The 22,182-nt window shown below is 40.2% G+C and overlaps 1 protein-coding gene across 6 annotated transcripts in view; it reads left to right on the top strand.

Moving 5' to 3' along the window:
* PTPRZ1 (protein tyrosine phosphatase receptor type Z1) overlaps nt 1-22,182 on the top strand; it is a 207,364-nt gene that overhangs the window by 138,640 nt on the left and 46,542 nt on the right. For 2 of the 6 annotated variants that reach the window (XM_045288710.1, XM_045288709.1), the window contains exons 10-12: nt 2,094-2,220; nt 10,486-10,532; nt 15,222-16,134. In XM_045288710.1, coding sequence (XP_045144645.1) covers nt 2,094-2,220; nt 10,486-10,532; nt 15,222-16,134 — 1,087 coding nt within the window. Of the gene's footprint in view, nt 1-2,093; nt 2,221-10,485; nt 10,533-15,221; nt 18,733-22,182 lie in introns of all 6 variants that reach the window. The other 4 variants (XM_045288707.1, XM_045288706.1, XM_045288711.1 and 1 more) reach the window with 3 other exon arrangements.

Raw genomic sequence — 22,182 nt, 5'->3', positions numbered from 1 at the left:
CCCCGTGGTAAGAGGCTCTCCGGCCCGGGGCAGGGGATCAGGCAGAGGGGTGGCAATTGATGCTGAGCTTTCATTTTCTTCTTTTTTAATCATTTTATTGGGGGCTCATACAGCTCTTATCACACCATACATACATCCATTGTATAAAGCACATTCGTACATTTGTTACCCTCATCATTCTCAAAACATTTGCTCTCCACGTACACCCTTGGCATCAGCTCCTCACTCTTTCCCCCTCCCTCCCCGGTCCCCCTCCCTCAGGAACCCTTGATCAAGGCTGTGTTTTTATAGGTCAAACCTCCCCTTGAATTCCATTAGGTTCTTCCTTAGGTTTTGGATTTTAAGCAGCCCTCAACTTGGTCAGCACCAAACACATGATAGAGTGGACCCATCTGAAAAAGCTTGATAACTGGGGATTATACAGTGTCTCCCCTTTCCACAGGTCAAGGGACCTAGGCCATTGATCTAGTGTAATGGTAGGACTCACCCTGCCTGTGCAGCTAGCTACCACCCACCCTCCAGCAGAAGCCTCTCTGTTGCTGTGATGACGGCAGGTTTCCGCAGAGCCTCCAGACCAGGACAGGTTGGGGAGAAAAGCCTAGTAACCTACTTCGGAAAACAAGCCCGTGCATGCCCCGCGGGCCAATCGCCATGCAGAATCCACAGCCCATCATGGGGACAGTGCAGGACTGGGCATTATTTCGTGCCATTGTGTGTGCTATGTTATCATGTGTTGGGTAATGACTCTCATAGCAGCCAACCACACCGTAGTTAAGTATTTTAACTAAGATCTCACAACTGCGGACAGAGTCAAGACAGGCGGACCCTCTCCATGTCCCATGCGGGTGTTTGTCGTTCCCTTGTCTCACTTCCATCTCAAAAAACCCAAACACACTGTCTTTGTGACTCAAAGTGACCCTACAGGACAGGCTCGAACTGGCCCTGTGCATTTCCGAGACTGTAGCCCTTTATGGGAGTAGAGAGCCACCTTGTTCTCCACGAAGTGGCTCATGTCTTCCAGCTGCGGGCCTTGTAATGAGCAGCCTAACTTGTAAACGCCCCCCCACCCCCTACGCACCACAGCTCTTAGTACAAACAGAGGAGGGGATCGCACCAAGTGCTTTTCTTTGCAACCACTTTCCAGGGAACCAGTGGCAAGTCATGATTGGGTCCGAACCTTGGAGATGAGGTGTCGGGAATTCTTCTGACAAGATTTCCCGAGGCACATGAACACAAATAAGAAAATCACGTCCGTCCGTGACCTGAGCATCTCAGCTTTAAGCTTTGCCTTAGCAGGGCAGAGCTGACCACACTGTGGGGCGCAGTTAAACCAGCCTCATTTGGGTGTGCTCCGGAAGTCCGTGGCGCTCTCCACATTGCAGGTGAAAGGACACAAGACAGGCAGCTACTGTCTCTCGAACCCCCGGGCCCTGCATGTACATAAAGGCTACATTCATTTAGTCTCATCCGAATGCTGATAAACATGGGAACAGCTCTCTTATGCACTTGTCTTAGTAAACCAAAAAAGCAAGGTGAGCTGGGAAAGTTGTGGGTTTTACGACTATGTGAAGTGGCTTCAAAGAGTTCGTGGGAAAATGGATTAAAAGATCATAGAATTTTCCCATGAACTTCTTCACGCATCCTCCTGTAATATTTCTCATTGCATAACTACGTGCCAAGAATCCTAATTCTGTTACTGTCTTGTTTTTGTGTGTGTCAATAAAAGGAGATAGATGGGCTTTTCATTGGATTTTTTACATTGTGCTACTTATTAGCAAATTTATTTTGTATAAAATATTAATTTTCAGTGTGGGTAGTGATTTATGAGCTGAATGAGTTCTAATTAAAAATGAAAACAAATTTTATGCAGACGTTTTTAAAAAATTAAAGAGCTCCACCTCCCAGTAGCTTTGGAAGTATCCCTTTAGTGTCCCAAGCTCAGCTTCACTTTGCAGCAGCATTTTCTTACGTTAATGAAATTTTAAAATTTTTCCCTTGATCAATGAGGGGTTGTTTTAAAGAATCAAAGTCTAGTAGGTTAGAATCGCTATGAGGACAGCATACTTATATAATTACTAATGTCTTTCTTTTAGGGTGCTATTCTTAATAATTTACTGCCCAATATGAGTTATGTTCTACAAATAGTAGCCATTTGTAGTAACGGCTTATTCGGAAAATACAGTGACCAACTGATTGTCGATATGCCTTCGGAAGACCTTGGTAAGTGTCCCCTGTTAAGCGTTCATATTATCTAAATAAGTGAGGCCGGTGCGATGGCTGAATACATTGTGCTTTTTCTCTGACATTATATTCCTGTGGCCACAAGGCAACGTGGTTTTCTCTCAAGTCTGGATCGGTAGGTAATTTTGTCAAGTCCAAAGCCCATTTGCCTTCAGCCAATCTGGCACAGGACAATAAGTAAATTGATGCTTAATATTGAAGATTTTTATGTGCATCTAAGAACAGCAAAACCATGTATAATGGTTGCAATGGCCATCCAATGCAAACTGCTATGTGAGTATTGAAACTTTTACTTTAAATAATTATGGTTTCATTTCTGTGATTTCATTTCAGCCCCCAAAGCATTTTGTAGTAAGTATATGCATGGCCTGAATAGCGCGTGAGGTGCTCTGAAATATCTACACAAAGCAAATCAACTTATCGGAAATACCTCTGGCCACTCTCTCGATCTTGTGGGGCTTTCCTCACACTTCATTTGTCAATCGTGTTCCAACACACCCAAACACACACAAGTTGTTCTAATTGTATTATATTTGCATGCATCTTCTCTAAGTTTTATGGGGGCATCTTTTGATCGCAAAACATATGCAATAACTGAACTCCCTCATGTTTGATAAGAAAGTAAAATACTGACCGTCATAAGTAATTGAATTTGGGGTTCTCTTTCTTTCCCTGATATGCACATTTTTAAAGTAATGGGGTGGAATTATGGGCCTCTAGCTGCATATACGAGAGTCAATCAAAAGGTATTTTGATCTGAAACGTCCCAGAAACCTTTCTTAAACAAAGATGTCAACATGTAAGGCGATTGTGTTTCCCCCGTATGCTCCATCCAGGTTCACACACTGCTTTCTGGCCCGTTCCCCCCAAACTCTGCACTCTTGGATCTACACTATGTCAAAATCAAGGGATTAACTCATGCTCCTTTTAATGGTTGGGGACCAAAAAATGTCTACAGGGGCAAGAGCAGGGCTGTCAGGTAGGGAGAAGAAGACTTCCAACACAATTCTCATAGGCCTGATCCTGCTGCTTTAGCACAAGGAGCAGGTGCCTCGTGATGTAAAAACTTCTTCAGCACAATTTTCTTGACTTTGTTTTTCTCACTTATGCAAATTTGCCGACAAAGTTTCTTAAAATGTCTCCATAATAACTTCTCCCTTGGAGCCTTTGGGGGTGAGCGGGGTGGTGGTGGTGGACATCTATCAAGATTATCCTTTTGAGATAAAGGGGGGAAAGCTGTCACTTTAACCTTCTGAGCCATCCTCTCTGCCTGGATTTAATTGGCCGTGGCAGACCCCTCAGAAGGAACTATTTTGACTGAATCTTCTTTGAAGGCACGAGCATAATACTGAAACCATTGTGTCACCAGGGAATTTTCAGGCATCCCCTGATCACTGGGACATGCTTGAACACATTTTGTTTTGAATCAATCCACTCATGTATGTACTGACACTCTGGGAGCAATGTTTTTTACTTACTCACGTATGTGTGTTCACACAGACAAGCATACATAGGTAACTGTAATAAACATTACCTGGTTATCCCCATCCTGCCACCACTCTTTGAGATGTTGCAAGACTTTGGGCAATTGAATGCCTATAAGTACTCTTAGTTACAGTGTATTAAAGTTTTGTGTATGGAAGAAAAGGTGATGTGCACTGGTGTGCCGTTCTGGTCTCAATGGTCCTTAGCAGGGTCTTCCATCCATAACCTTAAATGTTTATTGATCAAATCGCCATCGTTGATCTTACTAGTAGAACTTTTGGAGGACGTATTTGTCAGAACACGAGGTGTCCGTTGTGAAAATATGTGTCCGTCACCCCACTTACATTCCTCATCTCGACCCGCCATGAAAACGACATACATCTGTAGTGGTCACCGTTGGTCGCGTTGGCTAATAGCATATGTGATTTGATTAAGCTGTGGCATGTAAAAACTACCCTCTACCCTATGTGTGTTTAAGGAAATGCATTGAACATATTTCTTAAACTTAACTCTTTTAGATTTATGTATACCCTTCTAATTTAATCTAATATAAAACCATTTTCTAAGAATTTTCAAAAATGAATAACTTTCACCCCTTTTTTTAATGCTCTTGAGAATCTTGCCATAATTTGAAATTTGTTTTGTCCTTTGGGGGGAGATTTATTGCATATGGAAAATGGGATCAAATATCTATTTTCTACAGGTGTGATTTCTGGATGATCCCGTTAGACTGAGTCTGTCTTGGCAAAAAAGCCCAAGATTTTTGGTATCATTTGTAGTATTTTCACATTTATTCAAAATAACACTATAACTTAATTTCTATTATTGATTCAAAGGATCGGGACACTGCTGAGCATTCTAATACCTCAGACACTAGCTTGGACACATCATGTAGTCTGCACAATGTCTGAGTTCCTTAAAGCATTTTGTACTGCAGTGATCCCCCTCAGAAAACATCTAATAGTTTGATATTCTATGCCTCTTAAAATCCAAGAATTTTTTTAAAAAATGACTTTAGGTATATTATTCCTAATTATTTCTATCAAAATTTCTTTCATCAAAAGCCAACTTATCCCTAAGATTTGTGATCTTCTGTTCTTCACACAGAAAGTATTAGGTGCTTTAGAAATTAGCCTTTTCTGGTCTTCCCACCTGCAGTAGCATTTGAATCCAAGTGTTTGTTTGCAGCCCAGTATTGAAGTTGCATTATCTTAAATATTGCTACCGTGGTAAACACCAAGGGGGTTGAAACGATTCTTGGAAAGATTCCATTGTCTTTTCATTCCATTCTTCTACACTCATTTTGAAGATCCTGCATATACCACTGTAAAAAGTCTTAGCAATAGTGTTATTTGTGGTTTGGAGTGATGGTATCAATAAGGTTTTTGAATTTTATATGTTGCTAATAGAGATGTAAATCACTTTGAGCTTGCTGCTAATTTAATGATTTTTATTACTAACACCATTTTATCCTGTTTATCATATTGTTCCATTACCTTAGTAACTTTGTAGTATACCTCCTTTGATTATTTTGTTATTGTTTAGTGTGAGTTGTTTTCTAAATGTTGTATTGTTTATTGCTTTTGTTTTTTTAAAGATGAAGGAGGTCATTTATGTATGGCCCCCTCGTTTCCATCATAGAACTCAAACATTCTCATCAAAATCAGTGACGAAAGGCTCACTCTTCTAAATTTTGTGTTTAACTCTGACTAATTTGGTTAATTTATTGCTTTGTCAGTTCTAATGTTATGTACATCATGATCAACTGATGCCTAGGAGGTATGATTTTAAAATAGTATTTTAAGATAAATGCAAAATTTTATATTCTGAAATCATATTTTATATTCAAAATCATCAAATACTCTTGTTAAAATGTATATTCTTTTCAAAGAGTGTGTAGAAACGTATATTTATAATGAGGGGTTTATAAATATACTTCGTTGAAATGAAGATAATTGTGTTCATTTCTCTTCTGCCATGGAGAGATAACCATTGAGCAGTGGCAGAGGGCATTATTCAAGAAGATGGTCAGGGCCTTGAGAATGAAGTGCATGGGGAATTAGGTCCCCCCATGTGCCCACTAGTGTGTGTTTTCCACTTATGTAACAGTTGTCTTTATTCGATCATGACGCGCCGCTCCTGCGCCATCCTATGCTCGCGGTGTGCCTGTGTGATCCTATTTAAGATCGCAGTGTGAGGTGCTAAGTGTCTGCATGGCTTTTACTTTGTGCACTGTGAAACTCAGCTTCACTTCAAACCATTAAATAAGCCTTGCTAGCCAACCTTCATCAGTGTTTCTTTTTTGTGTAACGGAGTATTAATGATTTTACTAACATGTTATTTTAGAATATTTAGCATGACATCTGCCTCCAAATGAAACCAGAATGAGCCTTTGTTCTGTTCCCATACCAATGTGAATTTTAAGGATTCACACACATTTTTTAAAACAAATATTGACATTGTTTACTATGAGGGAAGAGTGTTTTGTAGCCCTCATGGAGTCTGTTTTAATGAAATGAAAAGATTCTATAAATGTGTATCATTAAAAAAACAGAACGAATATAGCAGTTGAGCTCCAGTCAGACCAGTAGATGCTTAAACACCACAACTTCGGAGTCAACCAAATGGTAGCTGGCTGAATGAGGCTACAAAATGAGGCGGGTCTAGTGATACAACCAGACCATGGATGCTAGCGATCTGGATTTCCACAACAAGCAGTCTAACTTCAGAATCTCCAGAAAGATAGACAGCCCATCCAAAAGCTATTTCATTTCAAAACCATTCTGGAGAAGACTCAGTAACAGATTTCTAGAATGTTTTGATGAGGAGGTACTGATATGTCCTAGGAAAACCGCAAAGCCTACTCATTGAAAAGTATCTGAGAGCAATCCAAACAAGCAAACTCCTGCCATTGATAGATTCCAACTCACAGTAACACAGCAAGACAGAGTAGAACTGCCCCATTGGCCTTCCTAGGCTGTGAACGGTTACAGGAGCAGGTCTCAGCAGAATAGCTGGTGGGTTTAACTACTGACCTTGAGCTTAGCCATCCAACTCGCTACCCAGTACACCACGGGGAGTCCTTACTCTAAAACAACAGGAAAACAGAATGCTGATCCGCGAAATAGGTTGTTAGTTACCCATATGAGAGCCCCCGCTTGTGATCCACCACTCATGAAACAAAGATGGTCTCCAAAGATACTCAGGCCACACATGCTACCCCTCAGGCTGACCACAGGAAAGAGCAAGCCAGTTACAGTAGAAGTATCAGTGTACTTTTGGAGTATGATGAGCTAATAGTGTATATTTTAACAGAAACCATGATCCATATCATCAGTTTCTGTTCTGCCAACTCACTGCCATCCAGTCATTCAGACTCATAATGACCCGATAATATGGGGTAGACCTGCCCCTGTGGGTTTCTGCCTCGGTGATGTATTGATAGTGCTGTACTGCTAGCCGAATATCCGCAGTTTGAAACCACCGGGGGCTTCTCAGGAGAAAGACAGGACTTTTACTCCCATAAAGAGTTACAGTCTCAGAAACTCACAGGGGAAATTCTACCCTGTCCTATAGGGTCGCTACGAGTACATCTTTACAGCAGTAAAAAGCCTCCCTGTTCTGAGGGGTGCAGGTGGTGTAGAACTACTGATCGTGTGGTGAGCGGCCCAACATGTGATTCGCTGAGACACTGGGGCTCTCTTCTCTCATGTTAAGAGGGTGGGGGGAAAAAACAAACACAAGGTACCCATAGACTATTGAAAGGAAAGGAAATCAGCCTTCCGTGTGATAGTTATGTATGTCCCATGCAGATGGCCATTAAATAAGAAAATTCCGTTTGCCCATTGAAAGTATAGTCAAAGTTAGGCGATGGCTTTTTTTTTTTTTTTTTTTTTGGTGCAACTCTTCCCAAAATCAGTTGCAAAGAATGAGCTATTCATGTTAGGGTTTCTTCCCCTACCCCACGACCCACCCCGTAGCCTCTTTAACTGAAAATTACAGTATGACAGATGCCTGGCTACTACTAAATGTTTGATTGTGATTTACTACTCATAGAATTTTTAATACTAGCATTAAAGTAGGAGCCCCGGTGGCATAATGGGTTACAAATCGGGCTACTAACATCAAGGTCTGATATTCAAAATGACCAGTCTCTCTGAGGGAGAAAGAGGAGTCTTAAAGAATTACTCAGTGAGCAACCCACTGAGGTAGTCCTATGTTGTCATATACAGTCGCTAAGGGTCAAAATCGACTTGGTGGCAGTGAAGAAAGCATTAAAGTATTTTTTTTTAATGTGAAAGACATTGAATAGGAGCCCTGGTGGCATGTTAATTACATATTGGGCTCCTTAAGTGCAAGGTTGGCAGTTCAAAATCACCAGCTGCTCTGCAGGGGAAAGCTGAGACTTTATACTCCCGTGAAAAGTTACCATCTTAGAAACTCTGAGGGACAATTCTACCCTGTTGTATGAGGTTGCTCTGAGTCAGCCTCCACTCAATGGTAGTGAGTTTGATTTAATTTTAAGACATTGATCAATTTAAAGCATTTCCACCAAAGCTAGCTATTGTCTCAGATGCTGAACTGAGATAATTTCACATACTTGAACCTCTGAAATTGTGATATAGAGAATATCTTATGAAAGGTTCTTATTTGTCACAGTTTATTGAGACATCTCATTTTAAAATTCACCTGTTTTGATTTCCTTGAAGGTTCCAGGGGATTAAGATACTGAAATGACTTTAATATAGAAACAGATAAAAAGCCAAGAGGCAATAATAGAAAAAGTAGCAACTAATTATTGAAATAAAAAGCCCAGACACTTTCCTGTTTAGTTTGGTTTTGTTTTGTTTTCATTAATAGGACTTAAAATTTGAGACTGATTATTGCTAGTTAATATTATAGTTTTTAGAACAGTGAAAAAAATTTGTACAGATAAATAATATTGAAACAACCTAGTAGTGAGGAATGGGAATTTTATATAACCCCCCCAGGACTGGGTGGCCTTATAAATCCTGTTTGAATTCTATTCTAAATTGGATCCATGCATGTTGCTTACACTGTGAGGTCTTTAATTCTTCCTCACTGTCGTTGGATTGATTCTGACTCATAGTGACCCTGTAAGACAGAGTAGAACTGCCCCTTTGAATTTCTGAGACTGTAACTTGTTAGAAAGCCTCATCTTTCTCCCATGGAGTGCCTGGTGGTTTTGAACTGTTGACTCTGAAGTTAGCAGTCCAACTCTGAAGTTAGCAGTATAACCCACTACCCCATGCAGACTCCTTTACCTTTTTTAATTCCTAAAAGTTTCCTGATAAGAATTAACTCAAGTAAGCTGCCTGTATTGCAAAACAACTCGACAAACCTTTAACGCTAGTTCTGTTATTCCTTTGACAATTTTAGAGATTTGTGCACATGTAAAAGGACAACGTAGAAGACAAGTATCCCTGGGATAGTGAAGCACACGGACTTTGCAGATGAAGGAAGATTCTGTAAAGGTGTAGGAGTAACAGGATCATTATAATGTGCACATCCTCATTGTTACCTTGTGCACATCTTCCCAATGAGCTAGTCAGGTCAAACCAAGACCCAGGAAAAAACTTCCCCTAGCCCCTCAGTAATTTGATAGTGCGGCTAGATCCCTTGTCGGAAAGAGGCAACCAGGTCTTAGTCTTCTCTAACATTTCGTAGCAAACCCTGTTTAGGAATGAGCTACCCTGTTTCCCCGAAAAAAGACAGTGTCTTATATTAATTTTTGCTCCCAAAGACGTACTAGGTCTTATTTTTAGGGGATGTCTTATTTTTCCATGAAGAAGATACGGTACACATTTATTGTTTATTATTTTATTAAAAGAGACCTCACACTTCCTGTCTGCTCCGGCTGCGCTGCGGCCAATAGTGAGCTGCGCAGCAGCGCCTGCCACTAAGGTCCAGAGTCCATAGTTACAGTAGCTTCGGGAGGCCTTATTTTCGGGTGGTCTTATTTTCAGGGGGATGCCTTATATTTCAGCGAGAGGCAAAACTGTAAGTAGGTCTTATTTTCGGGGGATGTCTTACTTTCGGGGAAATGGTATCTACGTCTAGGTTTATGTTGATTCTGGTTTGTTAAGTACAACAGACTCGATTGATCCTGGCCATCCTATTCTTGGCGTAGAACCAGGACCTCAGTTCTACTGGGAGAATGAATGGGAATCACTCTGCTCAGTCCTTCCCACTGCCACCCAGACTGGGATCTGGTGGGAGGGAGTCAACCACTCTCCATTTAACCCACTGCAGCACCCTATATTACAAATAGATATGAGCCCAAACCAGGAGAGTGCAGAGAAACTTAAGGAAGAAATTGGAGCCCCAAGTCTCCAGAAAAAGATCTCTGACATTTCCACAACTTCGCTCTTTTCTTCATCCCTGTTTAAAGTAAAAGGAACTGTGCACTGTTGAAAAGTTACTGGGGCTTCTTCACACGCAGTTACTAACAGGCAGTCTCAATGCCCACTTCTCCCTTCTTCATAGCAGTCAGACTTTGGGTGGGAGTGGGAAAGAGGTTCAGAAAGACCAAAGTTTTCAATTCGGTTACAAGCAGCTGTGTTGTGGTGTCATGGAGAGTTTAGGAGTGTGGAAATGAAAATTGGAATATTTCATTTTGAGATATGGCATTACAAAACTAATGATTTTTATTTTCTTTCTCCCCCTTTCATCTGAAGGTAAATCCATAAACTGAAATATTGAATTGAAAATTTAATCATTTTGTTTTTAATTTTGTAGAACTTGATCCCTTTCCTGAGTTAATTGGAACTGAAGAAATAATCAAGGTATCATAGCCGTTTTTTAAATCTAATTTTAAAGATTAAAAATGTATTTTGAATAATTGTTTTGGATTTAGATGCTGTTGCATTGTGTCTGTAGAGTGGGTTGCTGAGCTTTGCCGATTGTTGTGGGATTTTTGTACATGATTTTATGGAAAAGTAGGAAGCACTGTGTTTAATAGAACACAAAATAAAAGGAGAGAAAAAGTTTAGTGAATAAAACAATGAACTTTTAAAGTAATTGTGGCTATGAGTTTTAGCTATTAGAATTTTTCAATATTTTTCAATAAACTTCATTTAAAATAATTCAGTATTTTTTAATGAACTTAAATTAGAATATTTTGAATATTTACATGTTTCTATATAATTAAAATTGTATTTGATGAATTTTTATTGCTGGTCTATCTGTAAATAATAATCATTTATTTGATTTCATTAAGTCTGTATATTGATAATTAATATGAAACAAAATATGTTATATATTTTTATATGTATAAATTGCTTATTTATATTTAGATGTTTCCATCCTTATCATAAATGTCTGTTCCTAGCACAATGCCCTCCAAGAAAATAAAAATTTAAAGAATATGTACTCATTTGAACATCTTAACTTTTAAAACAACACTATCTTATATGAATTACCTTCTAACCTCAAATGTGCTGTTAATTTCACAAATTATCTTTTCTCTTTGCATTTTATTTTAAGCAGCAAGAAGAAACCCTGACACCCTTTAAGATCTTGCTTAGAAGTCACTTTAGCCAACTATCCAAGTTCATCACTTCCAAGTTCTGTATAACCCATATCAACTAAACATAATTCACACAAGTTCTTTGCTACAAGGATTGTCTTCTCTCGTGTGTTAGGTAGAATCGTCATCATTTCCTAAGTATATGCTGAGCCTCACCAGAAATACACTTAGTGCCTGCATTTCTAAAAACTTTACATTCATGGCGATATAAATTTTCTCCATGGGGTTACTCTTCTCTTTCTGAAGCCTCATTTGAATGATCCCTATATGCCCATAAATTGACCAACAGTCTCTTCAAGGCAATGTAGGTACTGACTATTAAGTACAAGCACATCCTCTATTCAAAACCTAATTCCAAAACCACATCCACATTTTAGGTATTTGTTAATAGCTCCCCTACTCTCTGGTACCAAATTCTATTTTAGTTACATAGTTGCGTCGTAAGAAAGTACCACACATGAGTGGTTTTATGCACATTAATTTTTTATTTCACAGATCTGGAGACTAAAGGTATGAGATAGGATTAATTATTGGAATGCTTCTTAATTTAGACTTCATGAATTCCTTAATATTGTATGTTATATCTATGTATGAATGAGCTCTTTGTCTGGGAAGTTGATCCATTACCTTAATCAGATTTTGAGAGTTATCTGGACTTGACAAAGTTTAGAATGGTCTAGAACAAAAGGAAGCAGAAAGACATGTTTTATGCCTAAAAGAAGAAGAGGTGAGTAGCATTATATATAAAGAAAAAAATTTATAGAAATCTTCACACCTTGTTATTGGAGTATGTCTGGAAATAAAAGCAAAGATGAAGATAAGTAATATTACTGTGGGATTCAATTGGGAAAAAAATCAAAGAGAAAGAAATATCACATATCTTTTAGGAACTTTAGCAGTGAAAAGGAGGAGAGGGTTTTCATAACAGTTCAAAGTTGAGTTAAGGAGTGCTAATGGCATCGTGGTTATACCTTGGGTTATTAACCACAAGGTCAGCAGTTCAAAACTACCAGCTGCTCCAAGGGAGAAAGATGAGGCTTTCTACTTTCATAAAGAACTACAGTCTTGGAAACCCACAAGGGCCTGGCCTATAGGGTAACTATGAGTTGGAATAAACGCAATAGCAGTGAGTAAAGAAAGCAAAAGTTGAATTGCAGGTTTTTCTTTATGTCCTTCTTAAATAAGAGAGGCATGAATCCATTTAAACTTAGAAGAATGATCTAGTGGAGAGAACAACATTAAAAACACAAAGGCCTTGGGGGCGATGTTTGCACAGTAGCTGACAGGCAGGGGTTCCGGTTTTTTCAAGATTTTCATTGTAGTTGAAACTCAGGAAAGTTAGTCCATTAATGGCACCTGCTTTGAGTTGATTTCCCCTTTCAAATAATGCTGAATGTATCTGTTGCAACACAGAGTAAATTTCTATGAATAAATAAGTCAATAAAATAAAACCACAAAAGAGATGACAATAACTCCACTGTGCTCAGTTCCCAAGAAGATTGATGTGGAATAGATTTAACACAGAGCTGTAAACAGCCTTGGAAGGATGGGAAACACCCTTCAGGTACAAGACAAAAGGGTCAAGAGTGGAGTTTGATTTCATTAAGGCAAAAGTGTGGTTTTATTTGATAGCTTCTGGTTTGTTAGGAAAGAAGAAGGCTATCTTTGATAATGAGGAAATAATATGAAAAGATGGAGATGTGAAAAAGGACAGAAAAAAATTAGAAATGGTGTAAATTCACACCGGAAAACCAGACATATACCCAGATGTTCAGAAATGACCAAGAGGTCAATTACTCCACTGTGCTAAGTTAACATTGATCCAAAGCAAACTTCTTAAAAGATTTTAAAGCAAATGTTTATAAGAACTTCTAAGAAAAGATGAGATGTCTAGGCACCAAAAATATTTTTTCACACAGGGTAAATTATTCTTACTTTCTTAGTTTATGGTAAATATTGTTATTCAAGAAATTATTTGTAAAAATCTCTCTGGTAGTCTTGGCAAATAAGATGATAAGCAAAATTGCAGGAAAAAATACAAACCACTGCTGAAGAGCCATTTTGACTGTTCTTGAGCATACATTGTTTAAGAATTAGATTATTTCTATTGATATTGGCCAAAGTCTCATTGATTAATCTAGAGTTATAGGACCCTTGGGGGTGCCATGACTAATGTATAGCTAAAGGATCCTTGGGGGTGCCATTCAATAAACATTGGCTTGTTAACTGCAACGTTGACAATTTAAACCCACCATCTGCTTTGTGGGACAAAACATGAGACTGTCTACTGTCTACTCTTGTCAAGGTGTACAGCCGTGGAAACCCTATACAGGATAATTATGAGTCATAATTGGGTTGATGGATGTGGCTTGTGCTTTCGTTTGGTAATCTGTTCTTAGCACTTGTTTCTTCTGCTAAGACCCATAGCCTAAAGAAATGGATCTAATAGATGACAATGCTATAAACTGTTGGGTACCAGCATCCGGAACAGGAATCCTGGTGGCATAGTTGTTACTTATTGGGCTGCTGACCATAGGTCAGTAGTTTGAAACCACCAACCGCTCTGAGGGAGAAAGATGAGGCTTTCTACTCCATAAAGAGTGTCAACCTCAGAATCCTGGTCACTAGGAGTCAGAGTTGACTCAGTGACAGTGAGTAAGAGGATCCTGAAAAAAATCATACATGAAAACATATTTTGATATTTTTAGGAATTTGGTTTCTTAAACATACAATTAGATGCATTATAATGTGTCCCGTTTTTTCCAAGACACATAAAACATGGGCTTTGCCCAACCGGTAGCAAGGACACTCCTAGGCCATGACAGTGACTAATCGATTAACGCCTATTTTAGTTTAAGTTGTTAGGTGCCTCCAAGTCAATTTTGACTCATAGACACCCCATGTGACAGACTAGAAATTCCCCATAGGGTTTTTACAGGTTGGACCTTGACAGAAGTTGATCACCAGGTGTTTCTCCCAGAGAGCCACTGAGTTCAAACCATCAACCCATTAGCTAGTGCTGGATACTGAACATTTTCAATACCACGACTGCTTGTAATTTAAGCAAATTGTTCAGGAGTGGTGTTTCTGTAAGAAAGGTAAAATTAAATAGGTATTGTTCAATGCCATCAAGTCAGCTCCAACTCATAGCAGCCCTATGTGAAACAGAACAAAACCACACCATACTAATAACTGTTGCTATGCCCAAGCTCAATGTTGTAGCCATCGTGCCGACCCATCTTGTCAAGAGCCTTCCACTTTTTGGCTGTCCCTCCACTTTACTAAGCATGATGTCCTTTTCCAGGGACTGGTCTCTCCTGACAACATATCTTGGACAGGTTGCCAAAATAGGTCATAAAATAAATAGCAGTAGAATCATATTTTGACAACTTGTCTTTCAAGCGTCTGTCTGCCTAAGTCAGGTTTGCCTCAGAATACCTTAAGCGTTGTGGTTTATTCTGAGTATACATAATTAGATAGTTTGAGTGTGTGACTAGTTTGGGCTTTGAAATAAATAGTTACATTGTCATTTCATATTACAAGAAGCTAATTTGCTATTTAGCTTATTGCTAGATGAACTAAACAAAGAAGCATAGCGACAAACTAAATTGCATTTTAAATTAGACGCTCAATATGTAAATAAGCTATAATATGTCTTCCTTATAAACCTATTAATTTAATTGCTTCTTCCATAGCATTAAAATACAGACCACCATAAATAAGATGTTTTCATTAAATGCAATTATTCTCTCTAGAAAGTGAATGGTAAAGGTTATAGGTTAGAGGGATAATATCTGTAGCATCGTGGTTTATGAGCACAGAAAAGCTCCCATAACAACGGAAGTGAAAATTAAGAATATAATGTAATACTCGATATTACTGCTAAGATTTAGTAAGTCTTTCTCTTCTTTCCTTAATTTCACTAAATTTTGTTTGCTTTTCAAAGGAGAGAAAAGAGATTGAAGAAGATGCAATTATGAATCCTGGTAGAGACAGTGCCACAAACCAAATAAGGACAAAGGATCCTCAGCTTCCTACCACAACAAACTACAGTCGCATAGGGACTAAATACCATGAGGCTGACATGAACCGATCCCCGACAAGAGGAAGTGAACATGCTGGAAAGGGTGACGTTCCCAACACATCGTTAAGTTCTACTTCCCAGGCAGTAACTGAATTTTTTCCAGAAAAAGATGCTTCCTTGACTCCTCAGACTGTGCCTCTAAGGCCATTTCCACAGGTGAACTTGACTGTGGAATCTTTGAACACGGAATCACCGGAGGTATCTACTGATATCACTGAAGAAGAGAGTCTATCTCCCAGTTTCAAGCTTGAGATGGGACCTGATGATTCCTCTGGCGCCAGTCCAACCACGTCTGCCATGCCATTCAGCTCTGAGAACCTGTTTCATGGGTACATATTTTCTTCAGAAAATCCAGAGGCAATCACAAATGATGTCCTTATTCCAGAAACTATGAGAAATGCGTCAGAAGATTCCGCCTCATCTGGTTTGGGAGAATCGTCAAAAGACCCTTCCATCGATGAAAACACGTGGTTCCCTAGCACTACCGATACTCCCACAGAGCCTGATGTCGGCTCCGGTAGAGAGCAGGTTCTCCAGGTGAATTACACTGGCATGCACCTTGATGAATCTGGAAAGACAACTCAGTCCTTTACTCTGGACCCACTGGGGTCACAGGCTCCCTCCATCCCAGGTATGGAAATGCCACCTCATTCTACCTTGCCCTACTTCCCGACTGAAGTCACACCTCATGCTTTTACCCCTTCCTCTGGACAACACGATTCGATCCCCACTGTCAACGTGGTTCTCCCGCAGACAACTCAGCCAGTCTATAATGGTGAGACACCTCTTCAGCCTTCCTCCAGTAGTGACGTCTTCCCTCTAGTCACCCCTCTGTTGCTTGACGATCAGATCCTCAACACTACCCTTGCTGCTTCGAGTAGTGATTCGGCCTTGCATGCTACGCCTGCATTTCCCAGTGTTGGTGTGCCGTTTGACTCCATCCTGTCCTCCTATGATGGTGTGCCTTTGCTTCCGTTTTCCTCTGCTTCCTTCAGTAGTGAGTGGTCCCACCATCTGTACACAGCTTCTCCAGTCCTGCCGCAAGGTACTTCCGCTCTTGAGCGTGATAAAGTGTCCCCGCATGCATCTGTGCCGGTGGCGGGGGTAGATTTGTCATTAGAACCCAGCCTTGCTCAATATCCTAATGTGGTGGCCCATCAAACCACCGCTCATGCTGCTTCAGACACGTTGGAAGTTGGTAGTGAAGCTGGTGTCCTCTATAACATGCTCGTGCTTTCTCAAGTGGAACCAGACAGCGCTGAGGTCCTGGTGCATGCACGTTCTCCAGGGCCTGAACTGTCCCCTCCTGCCTTACCCGGTGACGGGGGCTCCCAGCACGTCTCCACCGTTGCTCACAGTTCTGCAACACCTGGGCATGATTCCATTGCTGTATCTCATCCGAGTTCCTTAGTTCACAGCCCTGGCTATGGGCTGGTGTCTGAGTCTTCCTTAATAGCCCCAACTACGGTGCGGCTGCAGCCTACACATGCCCTCTCTGATGATGCCGAGTGGTCCGGAGCCTTCTCGGGTAGTGAATTTCTGGTGCCTGAATCAGAGGGTCTGACCATCCTTAACATGTCATCGCCCGATCCTGTAGCCGACTTGACAAACGTAACATCTGTGTTTGGAGAGGATCAGAAACTGCTTCCGAAAAGTGGCCTAGCCTATGGGAATGACACTCAACTGCCAACCTCTTCTTTCAGTGAGAGAGCGGACCAATCTGAAAGCACAGTCGGGCCTGACCCAGATGGCCATGTAGACAGCTGGAATGAGTCTTTAGAAGAACCCCCCACTCTCAGTTCTAGCACCAGGGGCATGCTGCCGGAGGCTCTAGCCTTTACCACCACTAAGAGTGTTGAGCATAAGCTTAGTCAAGTTCCCGAACATAACTTTGCCATGCAACCCACACCCGCTGTGCCTCAAGCCATTGGGGACACTTTGCTTAAACTTGTGCTTAGTGTCCCCTCCGAGCCAGCGCCCTCTGACCCTCCTTCTAGTGAAATATTGTCTCCTTCCACTCAGCTCGCACTTTATGACTCCTCAGCTGCTTTGCCTACTGAAAGGCTGCAGCAAGCCCCCTTTCCGGCTTCTGATGTCGACAGCTTGCTTAAAACCGCTCTTCCAGCTGGGCCGAGTGATTCCATAGAGTCTGGAAGCCCACAGGTTGAAAGCGTTCATGCTACGATGCCGCATCCCCTGGCATCAGATTCTGCTGTGAGTAAAACCATGCTGCTCCCTCCATCTGAGCCAGGTATAGAGGATGTCTCACCAACTTCTGGGGTGCAGGCGGCTTCGCTTGAAGGAGTAGCCATTTCTTATGCCAGTAAGAACTATGTTAAACCAAGTTTGCTTCCCAGCGAAAGCCCCCAGCAAGTGGTACCTCCACCGGACGAGAACGAGGTGTTGTTGCAGACTGCCCGTGTCCAGACTGGCCATGCCTTCCCTGGACAAGCAAGGCATGCCTTGGCTACTCCCCTTTTACCATCGTCCAGTGTTTTACCGCAAACACGTACAAATACACTCCTAGACTCTGATGGAGTTCTCACCCCCACCAAAAGCTCTCCTCCCAATGAGGTATTCGCTGGTGCTCCACCCGATATTTCGGGCACCCCCGAAGCTGCCAAGCATTCTGTTTCTTTAGGAGAGGTGCATGTTTCCACTTCTCCTAACCGAGATGGGTACTTGATCACAGCCAAAGGGCCGCTTCCTTCTAAAGCAGCTTCTTCAGAACCGACTCCCGGTGCCACTTCCGATGCTGAGTTAGTAAGTGAGGGTGATGATGGTGATGTGGATGATGATGATGATGATGACGACGACGACAGAGATAGTGATGATGTAACCGTAAATAAGTGTATGTCATGCTCATCCTATCGAACCTCTCGTGAAAAGGTCATTAATGATTCAGACGCCCAGGCCAATGGTCTTGGGGATCAGGTGAACCCAGTCTCACATTCACTATCTGGGATTTCTGAAGAAGAGAATCAAGTCCCAGGCGTAGCCTCAGACAGTCAGACAGATATGGACCACAGTCCTGACAAAGCACCGCCAACCCGTGGGCTGCCACCAAAGCACAGTGATGATGCCCAAGAGGGAGAGGGCATTCAGACTGGTAGCGCCCCTCGCCCTTTCAGTCCAGAATCCAAGTCGTGGGCAGTGCTTACAAGTGATGAAGAGAGCGGATCAGGGCAAAGTACCTCAGGTAGCCTGAACGACAACGAGACTTCCACAGATTTCAGTGTTCCAGAGGGCAATGAACAAGGTACTGATGGGGTCCTGGAAGCAGGTGACTCAGAGATGGCTCCCGGATCCCCGCAGGCCTCAACCCCCCCACTTGGTAGTGGACACACAGATGTGTTCAACGTGTCAGAAGCAGGTTAGTTACAGGCGAAGGAGATAGACGGAGGTGTGGGAGTGTTCCTCGAGATAAAAATTTAGGGAAACGGCCCATATCATATGCTCACATCTGGAACAAAAGTCAACAGATCATTGTGCAGTTTTCAAAGTGAGATTGCAGTCATTATTCAAATGAATATGGAGTATCTGGCATGTTTTCATCCTTAACTTAATTCTCTCCAAAGTAGGTAAAGTGATTCTTATTCATGAACAATATCTTGTAGTCGACAAGATGCTTATTTTGTGTCAGAGCAATTATGGGTGAAGAATGCGTTCTTCCGCTGTGTTTTTTTCAAATCACAAGACCTGAGTGTTTTATTTTCAGATGATGATTTTAATGGTCCTACTTGTGTTCTAAAATGCGTTGTAAACAAATTCTACTGAATTATAGAATGATTGTCAACCCTGATAGTAATGGGCTGTGAGCACTGCCCTCTGATTCAGCCCATGGATAGGAATCAGATCATTTAGAGATGCACATCTGCTTTGGGGAGCTTTGAAATGAAAAAACAAAAAAGTTCCGTTGCCAAATTTTGAAAACTAACGGCAAGCTAACAAAGGTTTTAATTTTTTTTAATTAATGATCTTTGACTACCTAAATATCACCTAAAGAGGGCAGTATGAACCAAGAAAATGCATTCTACTTTGTATTTGCTTTTCTATTCCTGTCTACAAAGTTAAATAATATGCATTAATATGCACAGTATGCATAAGTGTTGTATGACAAGATGTAAAAACACTAGAATATCTTTGGTACAGATACATTTAATTTGTCGAAGTACCTTATGTAAATTAGTTTGTTGGCCAGATGTTTCGCATAACCTTTTACGTGAAGCATATATAATAAAGATGTTTGCTTTAAAAGATAAAGGGAGAGAAAAAGGAAATTGAGTTCCATTGAGCAAATGAAATACTAGGTAATACCATTGTCTTGATAATTAGTTTTCTAATTTGCTTTTATTAAACTGTAAGGTGTTTTTTTTTTTTAAATTAACCAGGAACATAGTTAAGTCTTGACCTTAAGTCAGAAGGCAGGCTAATGTAAAATCTCACACTCTTATTGCATGAAAGTGGGTATTGTAATCCAGAACATAGGTATAAGTAGCCTCATTAGGGCTATTTTTGTTCCTTGAATAAGTTGCTTATTTTTCTTTTAGTGCAGCAACAATTAACAGTTGGTGCGTTGGATAAGTTTTTCTGTATGTTGCCTTAGTGCCTCTTTGGCATTACATTCCAATTTAAATACTTAAATTCTAATAGGTAGATATGCACAATGAATTCAAAGTTCACAATATTGATTAGTTTGACATATACATGAATTGTTAGCTGCCCTCAATTACGGGACTTTAATTTTTTTTCCTAAATTTTATTAGTTATCATAAAAGAAAACATCAGGAGACCCTTTATTTTCCTACCTTACTAGATAATGACATTATCAGTATATTCTTGCTAGAGTTTGATGTTATTGAAAGACCACATGTACTGTAAAATGCTAAACCTAGAACTGCTAACTAAAATGTATTAAATTTGTTATCCATACATTTAGATTTGCTGAATTATGAATAGCATGTTTCTGAATGGTGATCAGAAAGCAATGTGATCATAACATTCAATACCATCAAGTAATATAATTAATGACATAAATAAGGTTAAGCAAAATTTAGAGAAAAATTCATACCTGTTTTCAAAATGATATCTGTGAAAAATTAGGTTTATGTCCTCGAATAATTTAATATACCTCTGTGCCAAATATGTATGGACTAATTCTAAAACTTAACAAAGTATGATGTCTTCCTAAAATCTGAAAGAAGTTTCAAGACATAGTCCTCAAAATAGCATAGATAAGGCAAATATGAATGACTATAGCTTATGAAGGAGTAAAGAGACCCAAATGTATTAGATTATTTGGGCCAGGTTATATAGGAAGAAAATGCAGAACGGACACTAGAAACATGGTACTGATATCTGTCTCTTAGAAACTCTGTTTTTTTGACTGAGGACGATAGTATATAAATAATGCTCAAATAATCGATCTAAAAATTGTACTGAAACATTTCTATGGATTCATCTTAATTCGTACTTTCTAATTGTTAATCAGTTGATTCTTACCCTGTCCTTTAGATAGTATACACACACTGTTAAGTCATGTCGAGACAGGTCTTTTCAGCTCATGCAATAAAAACAAATGCAACTAGTTGTTTCCATTGTAGTATATATAGAACCAGTTGGTTGCCTGCAGTTTCTTGTGGTCGATCCTATTTGTATAAAAGACCTGTCAAGCACTGTCATCGAGTTGATGCCAGCTTATAGCAATGCTACAGAACAGGATGCCTAGGCTGTAACTCTTTACAGCAGTAGAAAGCCTCATCTTTCTCCTGTGGAGCTGCTGGTGGTTTCTAACTGCCAACCTTGAAGATAATAGCAGCGCAAAATGTCACCCCTACATCACTGGGGATCCCAGAAAAGACCTGCGTTTCATAATATATTATTACGATGGATTGTGATTAGAATTCCTCAATTGAAGGATATGTTTTATAACCAGTCCTCCCAGAGAGTTTATGAAATGGGCTATTGACAAGGTTGGATGTGCAAGCTACATGTGTGTATGTGTTTTATGTGATGTAGATGGTATATATTATGTATTTTATGTGCCATAGATGCTTTGCCTGTGTGCCACATATATGATCATACATATTTCAGATGTATGTTTACACATACATATGTAAACGAGGTATGTATGTATCTTTAGATAGACATATATATATACTGCTATGAATATTTGTAATCCTTGTGAACATTCGTAACCACATAAGCTCACTTTGTAGTTGCATTAATGTAGACTTTATCGTGCCTCAAAATTGCATATAGGTTTTGTTCAAACACATGTTGTTGATGTGTACCCACAGAGATTCTATTTCAGTGTTGGGGGCCCAAGGTTGAGCATTTATAACACGTGCCTGCTAATAATGTTGATGCCCCTTTCCTGAGAGCCTCACACTTCAAGACAACTTACACTTCAAGCCTATAGATACTAATATTAACCAGCCTGGCTAAGTACTAGGTACTGGAGACTTTGCTAAGTGGACTCTTTCACTTCCTTCCCACGGACTTTCCATGTAGGCCACAACAGTTGCAGGAGGGAAAAAAATGCAATATGGATACAATAAGGTACTCCTAAATTTCCTAGAGACAATTTCAGTGCATTTGCCAATCAGATCATTACAGTTTCCAGCTGTGCCTCACGCTCCTGCAGAATGACAAGGGAACATTTTGACATGATAAAAAGTATTGCGCTGGCTTTTCTCCCAAACATAGTCACTACAGCTTAGAATGAGTTGAACTACAATATCATCATTAGGGGTATCGTTTTATCGTTTCCTAGTTACACCTTAGAAGGGACATTTTTGCATCCCCTCCCCCAACACCCCCA

This window comes from Echinops telfairi, unplaced genomic scaffold (assembly GCF_000313985.2).
Source record: "Echinops telfairi isolate 266 unplaced genomic scaffold, ASM31398v2 ScPeMD7_23;HRSCAF=83, whole genome shotgun sequence".
NCBI lineage: Eukaryota > Metazoa > Chordata > Mammalia > Afrosoricida > Tenrecidae > Echinops > Echinops telfairi.
The sequence above is the reverse complement of the archived record's forward strand: the minus strand, read 5'-3'. Positions and strand labels throughout refer to the sequence as shown.